Source organism: Poeciliopsis prolifica, unplaced genomic scaffold (genome assembly GCF_027474105.1).
Source record: "Poeciliopsis prolifica strain line A6 unplaced genomic scaffold, Auburn_PproV2 SCAFFOLD080, whole genome shotgun sequence".
In the NCBI taxonomy this organism is placed as follows: Eukaryota; Metazoa; Chordata; class Actinopteri; order Cyprinodontiformes; family Poeciliidae; genus Poeciliopsis; species Poeciliopsis prolifica.
In genome coordinates, this window is record NW_026562455.1 from 218,657 (window position 1) to 242,675 (window position 24,019).

At 39.4% G+C, this 24,019-nt stretch overlaps 1 protein-coding gene across 4 annotated transcripts in view; it reads right to left on the reverse strand.

Annotated features, from left to right (window-relative positions):
- Window positions 1-21,216, reverse strand: part of phf14 (PHD finger protein 14) — a 120,148-nt gene extending 98,932 nt beyond the window's left edge. For 3 of the 4 annotated variants that reach the window (XR_008604939.1, XM_055021924.1, XM_055021926.1), the window contains exons 1-4: window positions 21,041-21,216; window positions 9,926-10,036; window positions 6,119-6,846; window positions 5,044-5,176 (exon numbers count right to left, since the gene is read on the reverse strand). Coding sequence is in view for 3 of the 4 variants with exons in the window: in XM_055021924.1 (XP_054877899.1) it covers window positions 5,044-5,176; window positions 6,119-6,846; window positions 9,926-10,036; window positions 21,041-21,182 (1,114 nt within the window). In the remaining variant the exon portion in view is untranslated. The remainder of the gene's footprint in view (window positions 1-5,043; window positions 5,177-6,118; window positions 6,847-9,925; window positions 10,037-21,040) is intronic. The other variant, XM_055021925.1, reaches the window with a different exon arrangement.
- Window positions 21,217-24,019: the final 2,803 nt, after the last annotated feature.

Genomic DNA, 24,019 nt, shown 5'->3' on the forward strand with positions numbered 1-24,019 from the left:
AGCTCCACCCAAACTACAGCTCTCCACCATCATGGTGGCCCTGAATACCCAGTGAGCTTGGCTCTGGAAGTTGTCAAAGTATATGTAGTGCTTCAGAATGATGGATAGTAAAATCCATTTTAAAAAACTTAATACCTCAGGTGCTGATGGTGTGCCAAAATCAAACAATAATGCCAACATAGGTATATTAAAACTTTTAAATGGACTGAATGCACTCTGTCTGCTAAGTTTTCAAGTGAAATTCCTACAAATATTTGTAGGAATTTCTAGCCCAGGATCTTAAACTATGAATGAAATATAGTGAAGTTCCTAAAGAGGGGATTTTACTGCAACTACAGAAACTTTTGGATGGTAACCTGCAGCGATTAATTGCAAGCTTAACTTCAGGTAATGTCACTGAATGCTTCAAGCTTTAATTCTAGGAATATAACTTACTTTATTGCAATAGATGTTACTGCTAGTAAGGGGAAAAATTACAATGCTACATCAAAGGCTTTATAAGAACAAAGACATTCACACAAGTTCAATTATGATTCCCTGGATGGGGCAGTTTAGTTTTGTTTTTTGTCTTTTATGTGTGCAGTATTACTCAGTTAAATTAGTCAAATATTCTAATGTAATATTGTGTAACTGGAAGTAGTTTAACAGTGACAGAGGAGAGGATGAGGAGCAGCAGCTGCTGCAGGCGGGCAGCAGAGGGAGAGGCTGGAGATAAGGAGACTGGGACCAATTTGCATATTCATAGTTCCATCCATACAGAGGCCAAGGTGTAGCATTATATCTGAGTCACTCTGGGGCATGAAGGGATTATTTTCATAAAAATAACATTAAAATATGGAACTTTGGAGAAAAAAAGAGAAATGTTTAGGGATTTAATCAATGTCAGAAAAAAAACTTTCAACATCTATTTGCCATCTATTTTGAAAGTAGGATATTGAGATATGGACATAAAATAAATCAGGCTCCTACTTTATCTACATGTCTTAATTTATTTAGATCTTCAGTCAAACACATTAGATTTTCTTTCCTTCCTTTCACAAAAACTGTCTCCTTAACTATATGGTTCTTAAAATATGTATGACTGATGGAACTCATATGTTATTAACTTCTAATTTGAAGTTAAACAATAATGTACTCCATTTGTTCTCAAAAACATTAAATAGGAACATTCTTTTGAAGTCTCAAGTTTCTGACATGGAATGCTTTTCCGACAGGTACAACAGGTAAAATTTTTTTGTGTGATATTTGCAATAATATCGCACATTTCTATCACAACTTGTCCTGTTTTTCATTCATTACTGAACTGCATAAGCAGCTGACCAAACTGTATTCTAGTTTGACTTGTTATTGAGCACAACAATTAGAAAATCCCCCTGCCTTTGCATTTTTCATCTTCAACTGTGATGTCATTCCGATGTCTAAATCTCAATTTGTAAAATATATGGAAAGCAGGAATACTACAAAAGGACAGTCCATTTGACTAATTTCAGTTTTCATAGCTGATTTCAATTTCTCTGTAGTGCTAACTTATAGATTCCAATTTCGGTTAATTAAAATGTCTCCTCAAAACATGTTTTAAAAAGCCATATTTTGGTTTTAAGTGAATGTTGAACAGTGGCATCAAAAACAGTTTGGACAGAAGTGGCTTTTATCTCTCTACTGTGCAGCTCACAGCAACTTGACTGCTCTGCCAAGGTTCTTATTCTAACTATAGTTTGTGAAGAATTTTATTTTGAAAGGGCTTTTATTTTGAAAAATATCAACCTCCATCTCCATTTGACTTCTTTCCAGCAAAGATGCTTTTTACACATTTGCAGTCCAATCATGTCTGTTGAAGTTACTTCAACTAAACCACTAGAACAGTTAATTACCAACAAATTAAAATTTACTTTTCTGATTCCAAAGTACAGTTAAATGTTGTTGTAACTCTTATTATCCAATGTTAAAACAGAGTTCTGACACCTCATGACACAAGTTAGAAAGTGCTGGTTATACTCCAAGCATGTGGTGCGGTGAGGTGTTGTAGGTACAGCAACAATACTCAGTCAGAGGTTACAACAACTCATTGAAAATGTTTGGATATCATGAGAAACAACAAAATTTAACTTCTCTTTGGGATAAAGAAAGTATTTTTTTAACTGGGCTGAATTTAACATTTTACAAAAAATTGTTCAAATTATTTTTTTCCTCTCATAGTTAAAATAATTCACACTTAACATCTTTATTTTCTATTTTGCATGAGAAGCTTCAATGCAGTGTGTTTTGACTCAAATGGGAATAATGAGGATTTTAGCTGCTGTGTTTCCTAATCAGTCGGGGTGGAACAGTAATCCCTTATTGATTAGCCAGCACACCTCTAATAATGGAAAACACAAGACCTTTTAATTTAACAGAAAGAGGAAAAAATACTTCAGACAAAAAACCTCTTAAGCTTTAAATTATTAACAATCTACCATTCCTTTCAATATATTAATTTATGCTCTTGATAGGCTGTTTATATATATATATATATATATATATATATATATATATATATATATATATATATATATATATATATATATATATATAAGGAATTAAGAGCAAGGTATCAACATAACCTCTTCATAATTCTATCATCCATTCTCTGATGCTTTGATAAGACAAACAAGATATCATAGGCTACTAGCAAATATCTTTCTTTCCCCTTTCCTTTTAAATGATGCCACTGACACTTAAAATGAGTAAGTAGAAGTATAAACTAATAATTTTTTCAAAATAATTTAAACATGAAAACTGTAAAAGGAACAGGCTGTATTAGTCAATTATTCTTATTTTAGATCGGGCAACTTTCCACAGCTTTCATCACTTCATCACAGGTTGAATATAACTTTACAAAAACTGAGTATGATCTGTATTCACTGCTCAGCTTTATTTATATTCATAAATATTGTTGTTTATGTCATAGCAATAATTGATGCCATAAATCAGTCAAGCATTAAATTAAATCTCAAAATGCATAATGTGCAATAAAAGGGCACATCTTTACCAAGCTGCCTGCCAGAGTTAAACCACCCCACCCCCACAGACAGCCCCATTTATGTCCATGGAGGAGATAAGAACTGTTTGCAAGTGCTGCCAGTGCTTTTCTCCCAAACCTCCACTGCAGACCACATAGTTTCCCTTCAGTGTCCTTTCAGGCAGATTAAATGTGTCTCTGAGGAAGAAAATATCAACCAGCCTGACGAACAAGATAAATTTAAAACCTCCTCCTCATATCATATCTGCCAATAAAAAATGCTGTATCTACACACCACTAGTTATGTATCTGTGTGAGTGTATGTGTCTTGTGGCGATGGTGGTGTGAGCAGGGTGTTTCTGTAAGTTTGTTGTTTCCCATTAAGATGAGAGACCAAAAAGGTATAGCTCCAAGTCTAATCCTTAATGTAATTCTGTTTAGTTAACAGCTGGTGGCAGCAAGTTGGAGCAGCTCTATTAGGTCAGTTCCCAATTTTCCAGACTTTTGTTCTTTCTTTGTTTAGGCTTTGTGCATTTGGACAAGCATTCTCTCTGGTTTGAGATGTTGTGTAGCTGTTCTGCTCTTACTTTTGTCTTTACTTTCAAACAGTTTCCATGTGTAACCATGGCAACAACATTGAAGCAGCTGATTAGCATCTCAAATAATACCTGACCTCTCACCCCAAATCCCAAACGCATCTGGAAATTGTTCCCATGGATGAACCAGAGTGGTGGAGATCGTCAGTTCTATAGTTGATCTCTGGTCAGACTTCTGTTGTCTTTCCCATCTTATCAAACCAGAAGAGAGATCTGGGTGTGGCATAAAAATACATCCACAGATGCCTTCAGTTAACTGAAATGCGTCACTTAATTTTTTGTTGCTATGGCAGCCCACTGGGGTCCCTGATTTAGGCACTGGTTTAATACCAAATTCACGGCTGAAGTACAAGTACAAGTTAATGTCCATTAGACGAAGTTCTGCTGTTAACATATCACTGAGGCTGAAATTCGCATTTGGCAGTCAGTGGCTCCTGACGTCAATGGACTGGCACAGCAGAGTGCGAAGAGCAACAGTCAAGAGGAAACATTGTGAACAACAGCAGAAAAAGGGGAAGCTGGTAGTGTGTTGACCCGGCTAATGACGAGGAAGTCACAGATTCACTCTCTTTCTGGCCAATGTCCGCTCTCTGGATAACAAAGTGGATTTGTTACATCTGAATGTTTCTACAGAGATGAAGGACTGTGCTGTTTTTCGCCTAACAGAAACCTGGCTTTACAGCATGCTAGATTCAGCCTTCCAGTTGATTGACCTCACAACTGGATGTTGCACTTTGCAACTTTTTTGCTACATTTAGTTCAGAAATAAACTGGCATAGGCCGAAATCAGTCAAGTGTTTTAAATATCAGTGCAGAAAACTGCTATCAGTGCATCCTTACTTTTCTACACTCTTTAGAACTGATTGGAAAAGACCAAACAAACTATGTTTCACAGCAATTGAAGAAGAAATGCGTCACTTAATTTAGGCACTGGTTTAATATAATAAAAAATGCTATATAACTTAAAATAACTTAAAATAAATTTGACTCCGTAATTTGATGATTTTGACAGTTCTTTCCTAAACAAGTTTTGAATACATCGACATATTTGACACAACATTAGTACGGAGGACCAGGTAAACCAGGTCAAAACTTTTCACTCAGTGACGACTGGATTTTTGTTGCATATCAGAGGCATGTATCAAACACTTAGGCTAATTCAATTTGCACATTTGCAACATCAAGTTGCAAACAGAAATTCAGCATGTTTAAAAAAATGCATGCATCCTTGCCTATTTTGCAAGCAACTGTCTTTCTGTGCATTTTCGGTCTTCTGGCAGAGCGTTTGTTCACCTGACTTGGGGTAAGCGTTAGTGACACATAGTAGAACCACATTTTCATCCAAAGAAATGATGGCATTGGCACCTAAGTTTGCGACTTAGCTGGAACTCTCACGCTCAGTACAACCCAGGTTGAGCCGGGCGGTCTCATTGCCAGGGAGGGACCTACCTTCATGCACAGTGACCCCACAGTTGTCACACTGGATGATCTCATCTGCATCCTCACTGTTGTCTCCCAAGCAGACGCAGCATATAAGAATATGCTGGGTGTTCCAGGTCTGCGAGCGGTCAAATGAAGCATCCTGGGGTATAACAAACATAGTACCAATACTGAGGCTGGGGCAAATCTATTGGTCTGACAGGCTAGCAACAAGACCAGATTCCACAATGTGATGGGTAGATCACTTAGAATTAACCACAAGGCAGAGAGTATGTCTTTGACTGACATGACTTAACTCAGAGAACAACAGAGAGACATGTTTGTAAAGGAACAGTATTATTTATTTTCCAGGAACATAGTGCCATGTTATAGCATCATCAAGTAACTGTTACCTTCAGTTATAATAAAAAATGCTATATAACGTAAAATAAATTTGACTCTGTAATTTGATGATTTTGACAGCTCTTTCTGACACTTTGCCTTCAGCACCTCATCACAACAGCGCTTCATAAAGTAATCTGCAACCATTCTTAGAAGTGCTGAACTGAGAAGTATCATGAGCTCAGTTAACTAGCAGTTCCACCTGGTGTTTGCTAATTGCTGCTGCTGCTAGTCTGGAGGAGCTGAATGTGGAAGGCACAGGGGAGAGCAGTACGTTGTTTGTTTTGGTCTGCAGAACTCATCTTTGAAGTTAACACTAAAATAAATCCTAATGAAATTCAATTTAAATAACATAATTTTCCATTTTAATAAAAGTACTTGGGTGAGGCAAATCAACTATGTAATGAACCAAAATAAAGCTAAAACCAAAGTAAATTAAAACCCTGCCTTTCTACTCTGGATGGAGACTTGATTTAACAAAGAACATCACAAATCTAGGATAGTGAACTGAAATACTACTCTAGCACATTTAGGCAACAACTTCTAAATATTGTCATCTTCCTCAAATAATGGCAAAAGTCATTTTTTGCCAAAAAGTGATTTTTTTTCTACATCATCTTTTGGCAAGACAAGTAAAAAAATAAACCCTTTCCTTCATGAAACGTACCATATATCTGATATTTTCAACCAAAAGTGCACTCACCTCATTTCCTTTTCCTTGAGACATACTGTCATTGGTCAGTTCATCATCAAAAGCATTGGTACTCTTCACCTTCTTCTTGGGCTTCTTCAATTCTTTGTCACTGTCACTGCTACTATTGTTAATGTCGTCACCATCGTCCTTGCCCTCATCATCTTCATCATCGTCCTCATCATCATCGTTATCATCATCATCATCATCATCTTCACTAACACTCGCTCCCTCTTCTTCCTCTGTTCCACCCTTGTGAGTTGACGTTTTGCCTTTCCTCTTCTCTGCTGTGGGCCTCCAGTCATTATCATCTTCACTGTCATAATCATCTATCTCATTCAGTTCTTCCATCGTGGTGAAGTCTAGGTGGGGACGATTCCTGCGAAAATTCCATTTCTTGGGCTCAGTCAGAGACTCATCCACAGTGACAACACCACCACCAGATGCTGAGGTAGATTCAGTTTCTCCAGCTGCAGTGCTCTCTGGCTCTGAAGTCTTCTTGTTTTTCCTTCGACCTTTGGATGGAGTGGCAGACGGGATGTCTCTGGTGGAGCTGTCCTCAGACAGCTGTTGCTTAAGTTTCTCCTCATCTTCTGTTAAGTTGTCATCAACAGCCAGGCCTTTGGCCTCCTCATTTATACCGTCATTTCCAGAAACAGCATTTTCGGAGTCACTTTCTGAGCCTGCAGCACTCCCCTTTGACCCTTCTTCATCACTGCCATTGCCTGTGCCATCGGACCCTAAGAAAATATAAATATAATGAATAGGTTATGACACTGTTAATAGTTTCTTTGCCTTTGGACACTGGTCTAGAAGCTGAACTGGCAGGTATTTTTAAGCCAGACACACCTTTCCTACTGGTCAATAACATCTGATAAAATGTACACTTCTGTGAATTATGTGTCCTGCCCTTTATGTTCTTGTGGTTTTTATTGCTCAAGGTGGTACAATCCCCATTTTCATTCAATTTTGTGATCATTCACCACAAGAATTAGTAATAGTCTGTAAAAGAAAATACCAGAAAGGCAGTATGGACAAAATCACATGGACTTTCTACTTCTAGCCTCATGTATGACCTTAAATGGGTAAAGCTGTAATTAACTAATGTGATGGAACTCTTTGTCTTTTTAAATGAAAAAAGAATGTAAAAACATAATTTAAACTTTAAAGATTTTCCTGATGAAAACATTAACCACTTAAATATGGAGCCTCTCGCCCGGAACGTAACCAGCACCTCCCGACCCTACTAGGGATAAGGGTGTGTGTGTATATGTGTATGGCCACACATATACACACACGCACCCTTATCTCTAGTAGGGTGTGTGTGTATATTTAATGTATGAATCCATTAAATATGGAACTATCATTGTTGTGTGGACACGTTCTTGTAAATGCATGAATGCAACATTAAAACTTACCATCTGAAGTAGGTTTTTACTGCAGAAGCATTTTTCAAAGACCCATAGTTGATTTCTGTTACTCTTTCTTTCTCTATCTTCTCTGTCCCTGTACGAAGATTTTCATATTTCTAAATAACTAATGTCTTGTGACTGCAAAGAGTCTTCACTCCTTTGATTTGATCTTACTTTTCAAAGCTGCATTGTAGGAGGTTGACTTCTGAACTTTAGTTCCACACATTAACTCATGTCTACAGGATGTATTTGTGTGGTACACAATGAATTTTTATGGCAAGTTAGAACAAAGTAGTTACAGAATGTTGAGAATCCTGGAATTCAGTGACTTTGATTTATGATTAGGTACGGTAAAGTGTCCACTCTTAAAAGGTTGACTGGTGACAGACACAACCATTTTCAACATTTAGCATTTTGCCCCCAGTAGCGTGTGTCAGCCATCACAGAGAACAAAGATTACCTGAAATGGTTTAGTCCAAAAGCATTTTACAAACCATTGAATACATTGTTGCTGCCAACCACAGAACATCTGGACATTTAGATGGGACAGAAACAGCTCAAATTAGGAATTAATGACAAACTGTGTTGCAACTATTCATTTAAACTAGCTCTTTTGAAGGCTTGTCCGTCACATCGTTAAGCTGTGTTAAAATTATGTTAGATGAATAATTTTCAGACAAGAATTAATTGAGTTAAATTTAAAACATGCATTATCTTTAGGTAATGATAGACCTAAAATAATGTGTTATTCTAACAAAAACAAAACTAGACTTCATGCTTAGTATTTCTTCATTTCATAATGATTCAAAGAAATACTTAGAATAGTGTCATTTTAATGGAATTAAAATGCACATATTTCAAAAAGTCAGATTGTAAATCACAAATCTTTGGTTTAGACATTCAACTTAATCTCTTTCAATCATCAATAACTAAAACACTGGTTTTATGTAGACACAAAAGACAATTGAAAATCACACTGATAAGTTCAGGAATGTATTGTGTGAGACTGTGTGACACAGGTAAGGAGAGGCGCTTGTTCTTTGGTCTACATGTGTTCTGTGGATCTGGAGGATTATGACTGTGTCCTACAAGATGAGGAGCTTTGGAACTGTAACTGAAAGAAGGATTTTTTTTCATTTAAAATTACAAATGTATTCAGTATAGTGTACTTTGTAATTGTGACATCTGCCCTCTTGATGAGCAACATTTTGTTATCCTGCCATGGATCCATACTGACTTGTCTTAATTCTGTATTTGTTTTTGTTTATTTGTTTGTCTTATTCTTTCAATTACAGTTTAAAATTAACATGTCATGTGTCAACACAAACTAAAAATCTCATATTGTGTAACCCTTCTCCAAAAATCAATCTACTACACCACAAGCAACCACGGATGAATCAACACTCATGTAGACACATCTTCAAAGACAGAACAGGCAATGAGTATTATAAAGATAATAAAGAAAACAAAAACAAATAACATTTTGGTAATACAACAGCACAGGCGTTTTGTCCGTCTGCGTTTAGATCTCACAAACCCCGTCACTCGAGGACTGCCTATCCTGAGTCTGATTCTACTTAAGGTTTCTTCCTGTTAAAACACAGTCATTGTTTTCCACTGCTGCCATGCACTTCCTTACAACTGAGAATTTCAATTAGCAAGGATTCAAATGGTTTTACAACAAATAACCGCTGTGGAATGATGCTTTCCATCTGGAAAGAAGTATGTAATTTCTATTTTAAAAATATGAGTGTGGAGACATTGGAACTCTTATTTATTTTATGAATTTTAAACCCTAGAACATTGGGATACTTTTCACTTAAGCTCAACCAGCTGTCATAGTCCTGCTGTTATGTTTGGTATGTAGGACGAGGTAGAAGCTCAGTAGACAAATAACTCTTAACAGCTTTATTCATAACTCGCTCAGCAGTACAGTAACATAAGCTTTTTCCGCCATCTTAGCTCTTCTTCTACTCTACTCTCTTTCTCCTCTCAATCCTATTCTGGAACGCCATCTAGTGGTAGACACAACACCTGCAAACTCGGTGCTGTCTAGCTTAAATTCACTAAATTAAGGAAACTCAGAAACTGCTTAAAATGCTACAAAAGTAATTTAGTTTGTGTCCAGATTTATCTGATTGGTGGAACCAGATGTAGGGATGGAATCTACAAACTGGTTGAGATTGAAGAAATGCAATTACTAAGCATCCGACCTGACAGAGATGCAGTAGACATAATCCCAGATCTGAAGATGTAACTTGTTTAGACCTGAAATATGTGGGAGCAAAGTAGGTGTGCTCTGTTAGCAACCAAAGTAGCTCCTTCACTCCATATAGCTGGAAAAGGCACGAGTTACCCAAACTCTAGGGTTGATTTTTTTCTTAGAAATTGCCACAATCATTTGTACCTGATGCATCCTCCACTTCAAAGTCACTGTCATCTGAACTGTCATAGTCCAAGGCATCTAAGAGGGAGGCAGCTAGTGGCTTCACTTGACGTCTCTTCAGACTTCGGTCCACTGATAAATAGTAACAAAGAAAAACAAACAGAAGAATACATGTTTGAATGAACAGAGATTAGCATGACAGAACTATTAGTAGAGTAAAATTCAAAGTAGAATAAGGTCAGAGTAAAAGAAGGCAGATGTGAGCTAATATGTGCTACTGATTCGAGCCAAATGTTCAAACACAATCACTATGTAGGCATTTAGAATTTGTCTGTTATTGTTTATTTCTTAACTTATGTTACCTAATAAAATTGTCTACCAGAAATATTTTTCAAAGCTTCAGTTTGTTCAAAATCGTGAACAAAAATATAAGCATAATATTAAAGCTGCAAGCAGCCTCGAACGGCCCTCGCAGCCAAGCGCCGCTCCGGCCTATTGCCACCGCGGGGTACTAGCAACCGTCGCCTCACGTCAGCCACCACAGAAGCTCTCACGCAGTTATCAGCTCCTGCGCCCGCACCGCGGAAGCTGTTGCTCAGTTTCCATCAACGCTGGCCACGTGCTAACACAGAAGTTGTTGCGCAGTTTCCACGCCCGTCCACCAGGCGGTACGCACTGATGCGTTTGGAGGCGCTCCTTGACGATGCAAAAAATGTGGTGCAGATTCATTGGTTTAGCGAGGAATATAGCTGGCGGATTAATGTAGGACGCGCAGTGGAGCCAAAATATATTTCAATGCTGTTGTTCTCTTTAGAGGTCAACAAAGGTCATACGTATCCAATTTGGCGTCAGTCGGAAGATCCACGTGTAATTTACAGCCGATCATATGCACATGGCGAAGTACTACAGTTCGTCATTTTTCATCATTTTCAGCTGTGTTTCTAAAGCACTCTATTTCATTGTTGGAGTAATTCTTACTGAATTACTGAAATGGTTTGTAAGAAGTCAGAAAACGCTACATTTACTGCATGATTTAATTCAACAAAAATTATCTGAGACATTTCTATCCTTTTAGAAATTTCATGGCAACGCTCTCACAAAGTTTTCGCGCCCATCCGCCCATGGATCTGTCATTGGTGGAGGAACACTGACACCTACTGGCGAAATACTGATATTGTTGTTCATCCTGTTTATCTGCTGTTTCATTTGTGGAGCAATACTGACCCCAAGTGGCGAATTACTGACATGGTTTATAAACACCAAAAATAGGATCAAAATCTGAACTTCAATCTAAAATGGCCGACTTCCTCTGGGGTTTAGACCATGGCTCCAAGAGACTTTTTTGTAAGTCCTGACATGGTACAAACGTGTACAAAGTTTCGTAATTGTAGACTAAAGCATGGCTTGGGGCTGATCATTTAAAATTTTCTAGGGGGCGCTGTAGAGAAATTAGGCCACACCCTACAAATATTGTGATGGATTCTTGTCAGGGAGTGGATGAAGATCCATCCTTGTGAGTTTGGAGCAGCTGCGCCCAAAAATGTGGAATTGAGAGCCAAATGTATGGCGATGGCGTTACAGGTCACTTCGTAACGCCGCCACGCCCAGCTGCTCCATCGAAGCTGGTCGGGGTTGGAATCCTCAACACACCAACATGTCTTCTGTGTCTGGGCACAGTTTCATGTTGATGAGGTCAAAGGGGTCAGATAGCGACCGTTCAGAGTAAAACATGACACTTCCTTTTCTCAGGGGCGTGGCCTAAGTGATGTCATCATTCGACCATAGGGTATTGTAGGACACCCGATGATGATCAATCACAGTAACTTTGGTGCCTCTGTGAGTTTCTGTGTAGGAAATATAGCAGTTTATGTTTTTATGGCGTGTAGGTGAACTTTGACCCCTGCTAACCCCCTTTCAGCATTCTCAAAAACTCACCGTTTTGATAACTTTAGATGGGACATGCCTTATTAACGGACTGACCGAGTTTGAAGACGATCAATCAAAATCCCTAGGAGGAGTTCGATCAAATACGGAGGCTGTAAACGGCAAAAATGGGGTCAAAATCTGAACTTCAATCTAAAATGGCCGACTTCCTGTGGGGTTTAGACCATGGCTCCAAGAGACTTTTTTGTAAGTCCTGACAAGGTACACATGTGTACAACGTTTGGTAATTGTAGGTTAAAGCATGGCTTGGGGCTGATCATTTAAAGTTTTCTAGGGGGCGCTATAGAGAAATTAGGCCACGCCCACCAAATATTGTGATGGATTCCTGTCGGGGAGTGGATGAAGATCCATCCTTGTGAGTTTGGAGCAGCTGGGCCTTAAAATGTGTAATTGAGAGCCAAACGTATGGCGATGGCGTTAGAGGTCACTTTGCCACGCCGCCACGCCACCTGCTCCATCGAATCTGGTCGTGGTTGGAATCCTCAACACACCAACATGTCTTCTGTGTCTGGGCACAGTTTCATGTTGATGAGGTCAAAGGGGTCAGATAGCGACCGTCCACAGTAAAACATGACACTTCCTGTTCTCAGGGGGCGTGGCCTAAGTGATGTCATCATTCGACCATAGGGCATTGTAGGGCAGCCGATGATGATCAATCACAGTAACTTTGGTGCCTCTGTGAGTTTCTGTGTAGGAGATATATCAGTTTATTTTTTATGGCGAGTAGGTGAACTTTGACCCCTGCTAACCCCCCTTCAGCATACTCAAAAACTCACCGTTTTGATAACTTTAGATGGGACATGCCTTATGAACAGACTGACCGAGTTGAAGCCGATCAATCGAAATCCCTAGGAGGAGTTCGATCAAATACGAAGGCTGTAAACGGCAAAATGGGGTGAAAATTTGACCTTCAATCCAAAATGGCTGACTTCCTGTGATACTTGCACTATGACATTAATTGTAAATTTTGAGCATCTTGGGGAGCTCTACAAGTGTACCAAATTTCATGTCTCTACGATGAAGTAAGTGAATAGCAAAGGGTCTTTTGAAAATTTCTAGGTGGCGCTATTGAGCCATTTCTTGTGGAATTTTTGCGACGACTTTAAAATACGTAAATTTGAAACAGGCTTAAGGCCTCCGCCAAGTTTGGTGAGTTTTTGAATATGATAAAGCCCCCAAAAAGCCAATTCATTTGGAGGGAGAATCGTAATAATAATAATTAAAGCTGCAAGCAGCCTCGAACGGCCCTCGCAGCCAAGCGCCGCTCCGGCCTATTGCCACCGCGGGGTACTAGCAACCGTCGCCTCACGTCAGCCACCACAGAAGCTCTCACGCAGTTTTCAGCTCCTCCGCCCGCACCGCGGAAGCTGTTGCTCAGTTTCCATCAACGCTGGCCACGTGCTAACACAGAAGTTGTTGCGCAGTTTCCGCGCATGTCCACCAGGCGGTACGCACTGATGCGTTCGGAGGCGCTCCTTGACGATGCAAAAAATGTGGTGCAGATTCATTGGTTTAGCGAGTAAATATAGCTGGCGGATTAATGTAGGACGCGCAGTGGAGTCAAAATATATTTCAATGCTGTTGTTCTCTTTAGAGGTCAACAAAGGTCATACGTATCCAATTTGGCGTCAGTCGGATGATCCACGTGTCATTTACAGCCGATCATATGCACATGGCGAAGTACTACAATTCGTCATTTTTCATCTTCACTGTGTTTTAAAGCACTCTATTTCATTGTTGGAGTAATACTTACTCAGAGTGGCGAATTACTGAAATGGTTTGTAAGAAGTAAGAAAACGCTACATTTACTGCATGATTTAATTCAACAAAAATTATCTGAGACATTTCTATCCTTTTAGAAATTTCATGGCAACGCTCTCACAAAGTTTTCACGCCCATCCGCCCGTGGATCTGTTTGTCATTGGTGGAGGAACACTGACACCTACTGGCGAAATACTGATATTGTTCTTCATCCTGTTTATCTGCTGTTTCATTTGTGGAGCAATACTCACCCCAAGTGGCGAATTACTGAAATGGTTATAAACGGCAAAAATGGGATGAAATCTGAACTTCAATCAAAAATGGCCGACTCCTCTGGGGTTTAGACAATGCTCCAGAGACTTTTTTGTAAGGTACACACATGTAGAAGTTTCGTATTGTTTAAGGTTAAAGCATGGCTTGGGGCTGATCATTTAAAATTTTCTAGGGGGCGCTATAGAGAAATTAGGCCACACCCTACAAATATTGTGATGGATTCCTGTCGGGGAGTGGATGAAGATCCATCCTTGTGAGTTTGGAGCAGCTGCGCCCAAAAATGTGGAATTGAGAGCCAAACGTATGGCGATGGCGTTACAGGTCACTTCGCCACGCCGCCACGCCCAGCTGCTCCATCGAAGCTGGTCGGGTTTGGAATCCTCAACACACCAACATGTCTTCTGTGTCTGGGCACAGTTTCATGTTGATGAGGTCAAAGGGGTCAGATAGCGACCGTTCAGAGTAAAACATTACACTTCCTTTTCTCAGGGGGCGTGGCCTAAGTGATGTCATCATTCGACCATAGGGTATTGTAGGACACCCGATGATGATCAATCACAGAAACTTTGGTGCCTCTGTGAGTTTCTATGTAGGAGATATAGCAGTTTATTTTTTATGGGGAGTAGGTGAACTTTGACCCCTGCTAACCCCCCTTCAGCATTCTCAAAAACTCACCGTTTTGATAACTTTAGATGGGACATGCCTTATGAGCAGACTGACCGAGTTTGAAGCCGATCAATCGAAATCCCTAGGAGGAGTTCGATCAAATAGGAAGGCTGTAAACGGCAAAAATGGGGTCAAAATCTGAACTTCAATCCAAAATGGCCGACTTCCTGTGGGGTTTAGACCATGGCTCCAAGAGACTTTTTTGTAAGTCCTGACAAGGTACACATGTGTACAACGTTTCGTAATTGTAGGTTAAAGCATGGCTTGGGGCTGATCATTTAAAGTTTTCTAGGGGGCGCTATAGAGAAATTAGGCCACGCCCACCAAATATTGTGATGGATTCCTGTAGGGGAGTAGATGAGGGACCATCCTTGTGAGTTTGGAGCAGCTGGGCCTGAAAATGTGGAATTGAGAGCCAAACGTATGGCGATGGCGTTACAGGTGACTTCACCACGCCACCACGCCCACCTGCTCCATCGAAGCTGGTCGGGGTTGGAATCCTCAACACACCAACATGTTCTCTGTGTCTGGGCACAGTTTCATGTTGATGAGGTCAAAGGGGTCAGATAGCGACCGTTCTCAGTAAAACATGACACTTCCTGTTCTCAGGGGGCGTGGTCTAAGTGATGTCATCATTCGACCATAGGGTATTGTTGGGCAGCCAATGATGATTAATCACAGTAACTCTGGTTCCTCTGTGAGTTTCTGTGTAGGAGATATAGCAGTTTATGTTTTTATGGCGAGTAGGTGAACTTTGACCCCTGCTAACCCCCCTTCAGCATACTCAAAAACTCACAGTTTTGATAACTTTCAATGGGACATGCCTTATGAACAGACTGACCGAGTTTGAAGCCGATCAATCGAAATCCCTAGGAGGAGTTCGATAAAATACGGAGGCTGTAAACGGCAAAAATGGCCTCAAAATTGGACCTTCAATCCAAAATGGCCGACTTCCTGTGATACTTGCACTATGACATTAATTGTAAATTTTGAGCGTCCTGGGGAGCTCTACAAGTGTACCAAATTTCATGTCTCTAGGATAAAGTAAGTGAATAGCAAAGGGTCCTTTGAAAATTTCTAGGTGGCGCTATTGAGCCATTTCTTGTGGGATTTTTGTGATGACCTTAAAAATCAAAATTTTTAAACAGGCTTAAGGCCTCCGCCAAGTTTGGTGAGTTTTCCAATATGATAAGGCCCCCAAAAAGCCCCCCAAAGAGGTGGGAAGAAAAATAATAATAATAATTAAAGCTGCAAGCAGCCTCGAACGGCCCTCGCAGCCAAGCGCCGCTCCGGCCTATTGCCACCGCGGGGTACTAGCAACCGTCGCCTCACGTCAGCCACCGCGCTCCTTGACGATGCAAAAAATGTGTTGCAGATTCATTGGTTTAGCGAGGAAATATAGCTGGCGGATTAATGTAGGACGCGCAGTGGAGTCAAAATATATTTCAATGCTGTTGTTCTTTTTAGAGGTCAACAAAGGTCATACATATCCAATTTGGCGTCAGTCGGATGATCCACGTGTCATTTACAGCCGATCGTATGCACATGGCGAAGTACTACAGTTCGTCATTTTTCATCATTTTCAGCTGTGTTTCTAAAGCACTCTATTTCATTGTTGGAGTAATACTTACTCAGAGTGGCGAATTACTGAAATGGTTTGGAAGAAGTAAGAAAACGCTACATTTACTGCATGATTTAATTCCACAAAAATTATCTGAGACATTTCTATCCTTTTAGAAATTTCATTGCAACGCTCTCACAAAGTTTTCGCGCCCATCCGCCCGTGGATCTGTTTGTCATTGGTGGAGGAACACTGACACCTACTGGCGAAATACTGATATTGTTCATCCTGTTTATCTGCTGTTTCATTTGTGGAGCAATACTGACCCCAAGTGGCAAATTACTGAAATGGTTTATAAACGCCAAAAATGGGATCAAAATCTGAACTTCAATCTAAAATGGCCGACTTCCTGTGGGGTTTAGACCATGGCTCCAAGAGACTTTTTTGTAAGTCCTGACATGGTACACATGTGTACAAAGTTTCGTAATTGTAGGTTAAAGCATGGCTTGGGGCTTATCATTTAAAATTTTCTAGGGGGCGCTATAGAGAAATTAGGCCACACCCTACAAATATTGTGATGGATTCCTGTCGGGGAGTGGATGAAGATCCATCCTTGTGAGTTTGGAGAAGCTGCGCCCAAAAATGTGGAATTGAGAGCCAAACGTATGGCGATGGCGTTACAGGTCACTTCGCCACGCCGCCACGCCCAGCTCCTCCATCGAAGCTGGTCGGGGTTGGAATCCTCAACACACCAACATGTCTTCTGTGTCTGGGCACAGTTTCATGTTGATGAGGTCAAAGGTGTCAGATAGCGACCATTCAAAGTAAAACATGACACTTCCTTTTCTCAGGGGGCGTGGCCTAAGTGATGTCATCATTCGACCATAGGGTATTGTAGGACACCCGATGATGATCAATCACAGAAACTTTGGTGCCTCTGTGAGTTTCTGTGTAGGAGATATAGCAGTTTATTTTTTTACGGCGAGTAGGTGAACTTTGACCCCTGCTAACCCCCCTTCAGCATTCTCAAAAACTCACCGTTTTGATAACTTTAGATGGGACATGCCTTATGAGCAGACTGACCGAGTTTGAAGCCGATCAATCGAAATCCCTAGGAGGAGTTCGATCAAATACAGAGGCTTTAAACGGCAAAAATGGAGTCAAAATCTGAACTTCAATCTAAAATGGCCGACTTCCTGTGGGGTTTAGACCATGGCTCCAAGAGACTTTTTTGTAAGTCCTGACATGGTACACACGTGTACAAAGTTTCGTAATTGTAGGTTAAAGCATGGCTTGGGGCTGATCATTTAAAATTTTCTAGGGGGCGCTATAGATAAATTAGGCCACACCCTACAAATATTGTGATGTATTCCTGTCGGGGAGTGGATGATAATCCATCCTTGTGAGTTTGGAGCAGCTGTGGCCAAAAATGTGGAATTGAGAGCCAAACGTATGGCGATGGCGTTACAGGTCACTTCGCCACGCCGCCACGCCCAGCTGCTCAATCGAAGCTGGTCGGGGTTGGAATCGTCAACACACCAACATGTCTTCTGTGTCTGGGCACAGTTTCATGTTGATGAGGTCAAAGGGTCAGATAGCGACCGTCCACAGTAAAACATTACACTTCCTGTTGTCATGGGGCGTGGCCTACGTGATGTCATCCTTCGACCATAGGGTATTGTGTAGACCCGATGATGATCAATCACAGAAACTTTGGTGCCTCTGTGAGTTTCTGTGTAGGAGACATAGCAGTTTATTTTTTTATGGCGAGTAGGTGAACTTTGACCCCTGCTAACCCCCCTTCAGCATACTCAAAAACTCACCGTTTTGATAACTTTAGATGGGACATGCCTTATGAACAGACTGACTGAGTTTGAAGCCGATCAATCGAAATCCCTAGGAGGAGTTCGATCAAATACGGAGGCTGTAAACGGCAAAAATGGCCTCAAAATTGGACCTTCAATCCAAAATGGCTGACTTCCTGTGATACTTGCACTATGACATTAATTGTAAATTTTGAGCATCTTGGGGAGCTCTACAAGTGTACCAAATTTCATGTCTCTAGGATAAATTAAGTGAATAGCAAAGGGTCCTTTGAAAATTTGTAGGTGGCGCTATTGAGCCATTTTTTATGGGATTTTTGCAAAGACCTTAAAATACAAAATTTTGAAACTCCCTTTACGCGTCCGCCAAGTTTGGTGAGTTTTTGAAAATGATAAAGCCCCCAAAAAGGCCCCTCTTTAGGGGGGCAGAATAATAATAATAAGAAACAGTAGGAAAACAATAGGCCTTCGCAGCGCTTAGCTGCTCGGGCCTAATAATAATAATAAACAGTACAGATACAATAGGCCTTCGCAGCGCTTAGCTGCTCGGGCCTAATAATAAGAAACAGTACAGAAACAATAGGCCTTCGCAGCGCTTAGCTGCTCGGGCCTAATAACATCTCTAACTTTGAATTGTCTTTTTGCCGAAAATGTGCTATTGAAATAAAACGTCCTCTTCTTCTCAATGTAACTTTAATTTGTATTATTCTTTGCATTTCTCTTTTTTTTTTTTACAAGATTGTGATAATTCTGGTAGAATGTGTTCATAAGTAATTTTTTCTAATCCAAGTCTCAAGTCTTTGAAGAACAAATTTCTGACAGACAAATAGGCCTGTCGCGATAAACGATAAGTCAATTAATCGCACAATAAATTAAAACTATCGACCTCGTTTCAATTATCGTCTATATCGTTTCTTCCTGCCTTTTTCTCTTACTGTTGATGACACTGAATGAAAAAAGGCTCAACTCCAGTGCTCTCCACTGACCCTCCCTTCCTTATTTCCTTAGTGTAATGCCCAGCGCGCTGCACCATCTGATGTCACCGATTGTCGGCCCATTATCAAAACCTGAGAGACACATTAGAAATCCTCGGTAAAACGGTTCGATCGAACCGTGTTGTGTCCAACAATGGACACAAAATATTAAGTCCAGTTCACCAATTTTGAAACCAGGCATTAACAATTTCCTTACTACAATCTACCTGCAATGCATGTAGCTAGTGTCAGTCTGACTGAATGAAAATCTTTATAACCTATTTATGTCACGTTAACAAAGAACAGCTGAAAAGTTACCGGGTTTTCTGGTAGTAATTTCGCTCCAACTCCTCCCCTCGTTATTTATATTTTCTTTGCACAAACTGTTGAATAAACATTCATGTTGTTTCCGATGTCTGCTGGAATCCGCGCTTTCTGATTGGCTCCCGGTCACATTCAACAGGTTGCGTTCAGCTCCCAGTCTGGATGAATCCTTGATTTAGATCAGAGCGGCCACAACGATCTACCGTAACACACAATCTCAGAACAGATAATGTTCTAAGATTGTCGTCCGGGGTAAAAAAATATCCTGTAATTTGAACTATTGCATCATTCAGTCGGATTCTTCTCTATTTAAATCTAATGATTACTGAAGGCCAATATACTATACAGACTTCATAATCTGCACTCTTTTGGTTGAATGCAGTATTCATTTCCACTTTGGCTTTATGTTGTTTAGTTTTTATTCAAGTACATTTATTGTTAATGGAGACTGAGAATCTATTTTTGGTTGTTTTATTTATTTTGTGTATCAGTCCCAGTGTTAAGTGTCTTTTGAAAGTAAAGTGTATCTATCTTTGGCAGGAAATCACATGTATTATTACGTAATTTCCATTAAATCAATGAAGAAAGGTCTTCAAACAATATTATCGTTTATCGCAATAATTTTTGAGACAATTTATCGCCCAGCAAAATCTGATATTGTGACAGGCCTACAGACAAACCTTTTCTCATCATAGAGAGAAAAGGTAACTCAGTCACAGGTTTCTAAACTTGTACTGTTTGTCAGGTCTAAATTATTACATGAACCTTAAATAATTATCTTTCAGTCTATACAAATGTATTAACCGTAATTTTTTAGTCATTTGACCTTTAATTTACCATCCAAAAGACTATATTTTGGTTTTCATTAGTTGCAATCCATAATCAACAAAGAAACAGAAATAGACTTAGACTCATACTTTATTGATCCCTTGGGAAGACTCCCTCAGGAAATTGAATATTTGATATGACACCCAATGTGTAATGAATCTATTCGTTAACATTCTCAAATTAAATAACTTTTCAATGACAATGTAATATTTTTATTTTTTATCCTTTGTGGTCAATGATCCCCAGTTTGCACTTGTGAGCCATCAGCAATGTTACTTTCATTAAGATTATCATGTTTTGCATTTCTGACATTACATTTTTGCAGTTAAAAGTTGGGGCTTCTACTGCCAAACGTCCAGAGCTACCCGACCCGACTGGCATGTTGTCCATTTAAATACCAACCTGAATTTGAATAAAAGTTCATTTGTACACCATAAACAGCCTCTGAATTAAAATAATTTCGCAACTCATTTCTAGAAGTCACCAACTAAATGGAGAGCACCGCTATGAATCTGCCGCTAATTTAGATCCTACTGGTTGAACGTTTTTGTCTGAAAGCCACACCAGCTGTCTTTCAGCTGACAACCTTCAGTGTTCACTGGCTAACTAGCATATCCTCAGTTACACATTTATGGTAGCCGCGTCTTTTAGCTGGCTAACTCTCATTAGCATTAGCTGGGCTTCTTAGTGACCGACTGCGGCGACTCATTGGAAATAGTCAAACTGCCTCGCTTGGAGCGAAGCCACAATGCAGTAGCGAATGTTAACAACCTGGTTTCACCAGCAAATACACAAAATAATGTTTCACTGAGTAGCATTTGCATCTTGAGCAGCACAGTCGTGCTAACAACCTAGCATTCCAGGCTAGCATGAGTGCAGCTTATGCTGTCATTTCGCTTCTGTTAGCTAAACAAATCAAGTCGTTCTGAACACAAAGTCGAGTTTAAAAAAAGACAATAATAACAAATAGGATAAAACTCACTTTGAACTCCGTTTAATAAAGGGACGAAGCTGTCCTCAACGGCATGTTCTGTGGACAATGGTGACACCGAAGTGACGTTGTTAGGATGTGACGTTGTTGCCATGGGTACAGTGGGGAGAATCATGATCAAATACGTCATCATAGCATTACGCTCAGATATTTCATACTAAGCTGCTGATAATGATGGCATCTAACCTGAGCTAAACTCGGGATATGAGAAAAAAGTCTGTTTTTTACCTCATAAAGTTTTGAATTGAGTAAATAACCCGCAAGCAGAAGTGTTACCCTGTGTGGACTTGGACATTAGAGAGGAGAAAACTCCAACAATGTTCAGCGAGTTCTATTCCCTTAATCAGTCAGAAATTTGACGGGCTGATAGAAAAAAGATGAATAAAACATTTATTTGAATTGGTCATGCCTAACTGTAAGCCTTTTCCAAGATACTTGAGAATTTTTTTTTTTAAAGGGAGCTGCTGTAAAACACCAAAATAGCCTACTGGTGATGATTAAGTTCATTATGTTGTTTCTGATAAAACAACATTTATCAGAATAAATGGTATATATATAAACCTGATGCATGTTGAGACTAACTCAGTCACGGGACCTTTGGAACCAACCAGCAGTTATACCATCCAAATTTATTCATAGATTTTCTAGTTCTGTTTTATTCTGTCTCTTGTCTTTCCAGCCAAAACTCAAATTAAGTCCCTACTAAACCCATGTTAGTCCAAAATTCAAGTTTCACAAAAACAGATTTATTTTTTTAAATAATGGAATTTTCTGTTGACCAAATCAGAAAATAGTATTTTGTCAATTTTAAATTATTTATTTTATAGTTGTGTAAAATGAGCAAATCAACTGTGATTTCATAACATGTAGCTCTTTCTATTATATTCTATTACATTCCATACTTTGAGTTTAGAGAACCTGCCACACTTTGCCCATGAATTCAAACTGACAATAATTGACGTAACTCGAGTCCACGCCTCTGCATTCTTCTGCGAGGCTAAAATGCTTCATCAACAGGACAGTTTCATGTACTTTGGCTCATTTACAACATGAACTTAGTGTCTGTTGTCACCCTTTGACTTTGCCAGTCTGGCAAATAAGAGTCAATTAAAATAAATGAGCCAAGATTGATCATGATACATCTAACAGGGAAGACTGATGGGCCAAACAAGCAAAAGGGATGATTACAACTGTCCTTGCTCGATGACAAATGGCTCTGAATTGATCCAAAAGGAGGGGTGTTTTTATCACTTTGCATCAAAACACTTAGGTGAAATCGCAGTAGCCATCTTTGTCATCATCACTATCAGCACTTTTTTCTTTTCACTTCCAGGCTTATTAAGATCTGCATGGAACCTGAGATATTATGATTATGTTACATTAAATGCACAAGAAGTGGGTAATAGCACCAAGTATAGTGCAATTCTTCTGTTTTATAAATATTTAGCTTCTATCTCAGTGGTTCTTAACCTTTTATTAGGTACCGAACCCTCCAGTTTCATATGCGCATTCATTAAACCCTTCTTTAATGATAAATAAAATATGATTTTTTTTCCAAATTCAAGACATATGTATATGTTTTTTTTTTTTTTTTTTTTTTTTTTACAGTTGCACAAAATGAATCATGCATGAACATCACCTTGCTCCAAGAACAAAACCAAGACAGTGCATGAACTCACAACAAATTATTGTATTACTTTATTCTGGCCCCCCAAAACATATTTTGGCCCCCTAAAAGAATTTCAGTCCCTAAAAATATTTTTTTTTCCTATTTTACTAATGAAAAATAACTTTGGATTTTTTTTAAAGAATTAAACATCTTTTAATAACAATTTATTTAAATTTGAAATTTGTTTTTTGTTGTTTTGAATCCACAAAATACTGTTTTACTTTTCCCCATGTCCATGCAGCTTCACAAAGTGTTCCTTAGTTCTACCCTCTAGCTCAAATTGTTGCTCAATGCCAAGTTGAGCAACAAGAGTTGCTCAACTCTTGTTGCTCAACAAGAGTTGAGCAACAAGAGTTGCTCAACTTGGCATTGCATTTCATGCAGATGGGACGCTGACTCTCATCCCGTTCCGTGATACACGTGAATCCATGTTGTACATATTCGTCCAACCACTTTCTTTTTTTTTCTCAACATGTTTAGTATGGATTAAAATATTGAGAAAGAAACCACACGACATACAACTACGACAGCCATTGACAACTGCGCGCACTAAATTCCCCGCGGCATTGATTGACCAAGCATTGTCACGTGATCCTCTGAAGCAAGTGATGGCCAAGCGGGGCGAGTCATCACAACTTGACACAAGTGGGTCTCCGCTGAACCCCTGAGACCGACTCATGGAACCCCTGTCCTATCCTCTACCTTAAATAAATAGCTAGAGGATACTGCAACATTGCTCCTACAAATGTTTAACTTGTTTGCAGTTGAACTTGACTGCCAGGATAATTTCTGATCATTTGTCCTCTTTCTTTATGATGACCTCTGTTTACAGCCTGACTCACTGTTCCACTTTCACCAAGCTACTCCTCCCCAGGTGTGATAAGTTTAGTCTAACTAAACCACATCTGTTCAAATACATATCAAGTATTGAATATTGGTACTCCAAAGTAACAAGGGAGTTTAAAGATTTATCACTTACAAGAAACACCTTACTGACAAATCAAATTAGAAATAGATTAAAATTGTTGTTCACTTTATCCCTACATGTTCAACTTTTTTAAAAAGAATAAAGACTGGGTCAGAAAAAAAGCAGTGGTTGTAATGGGAAAAGAACCGACCAACTCCACTATATGAGGCCATGAGAATCATTGGTGACTTTCATCAATGCTCATTTGGTGACTGCAACTCTTCATTACAGCATAACTGCTCCTCACTGACATCATTAACAATGACTTTCTCAAGAAGTTCAGTCAGGACAGAAAGATTAGATATAGGTCTGAGGTTTATAAAGTTATCTTGAT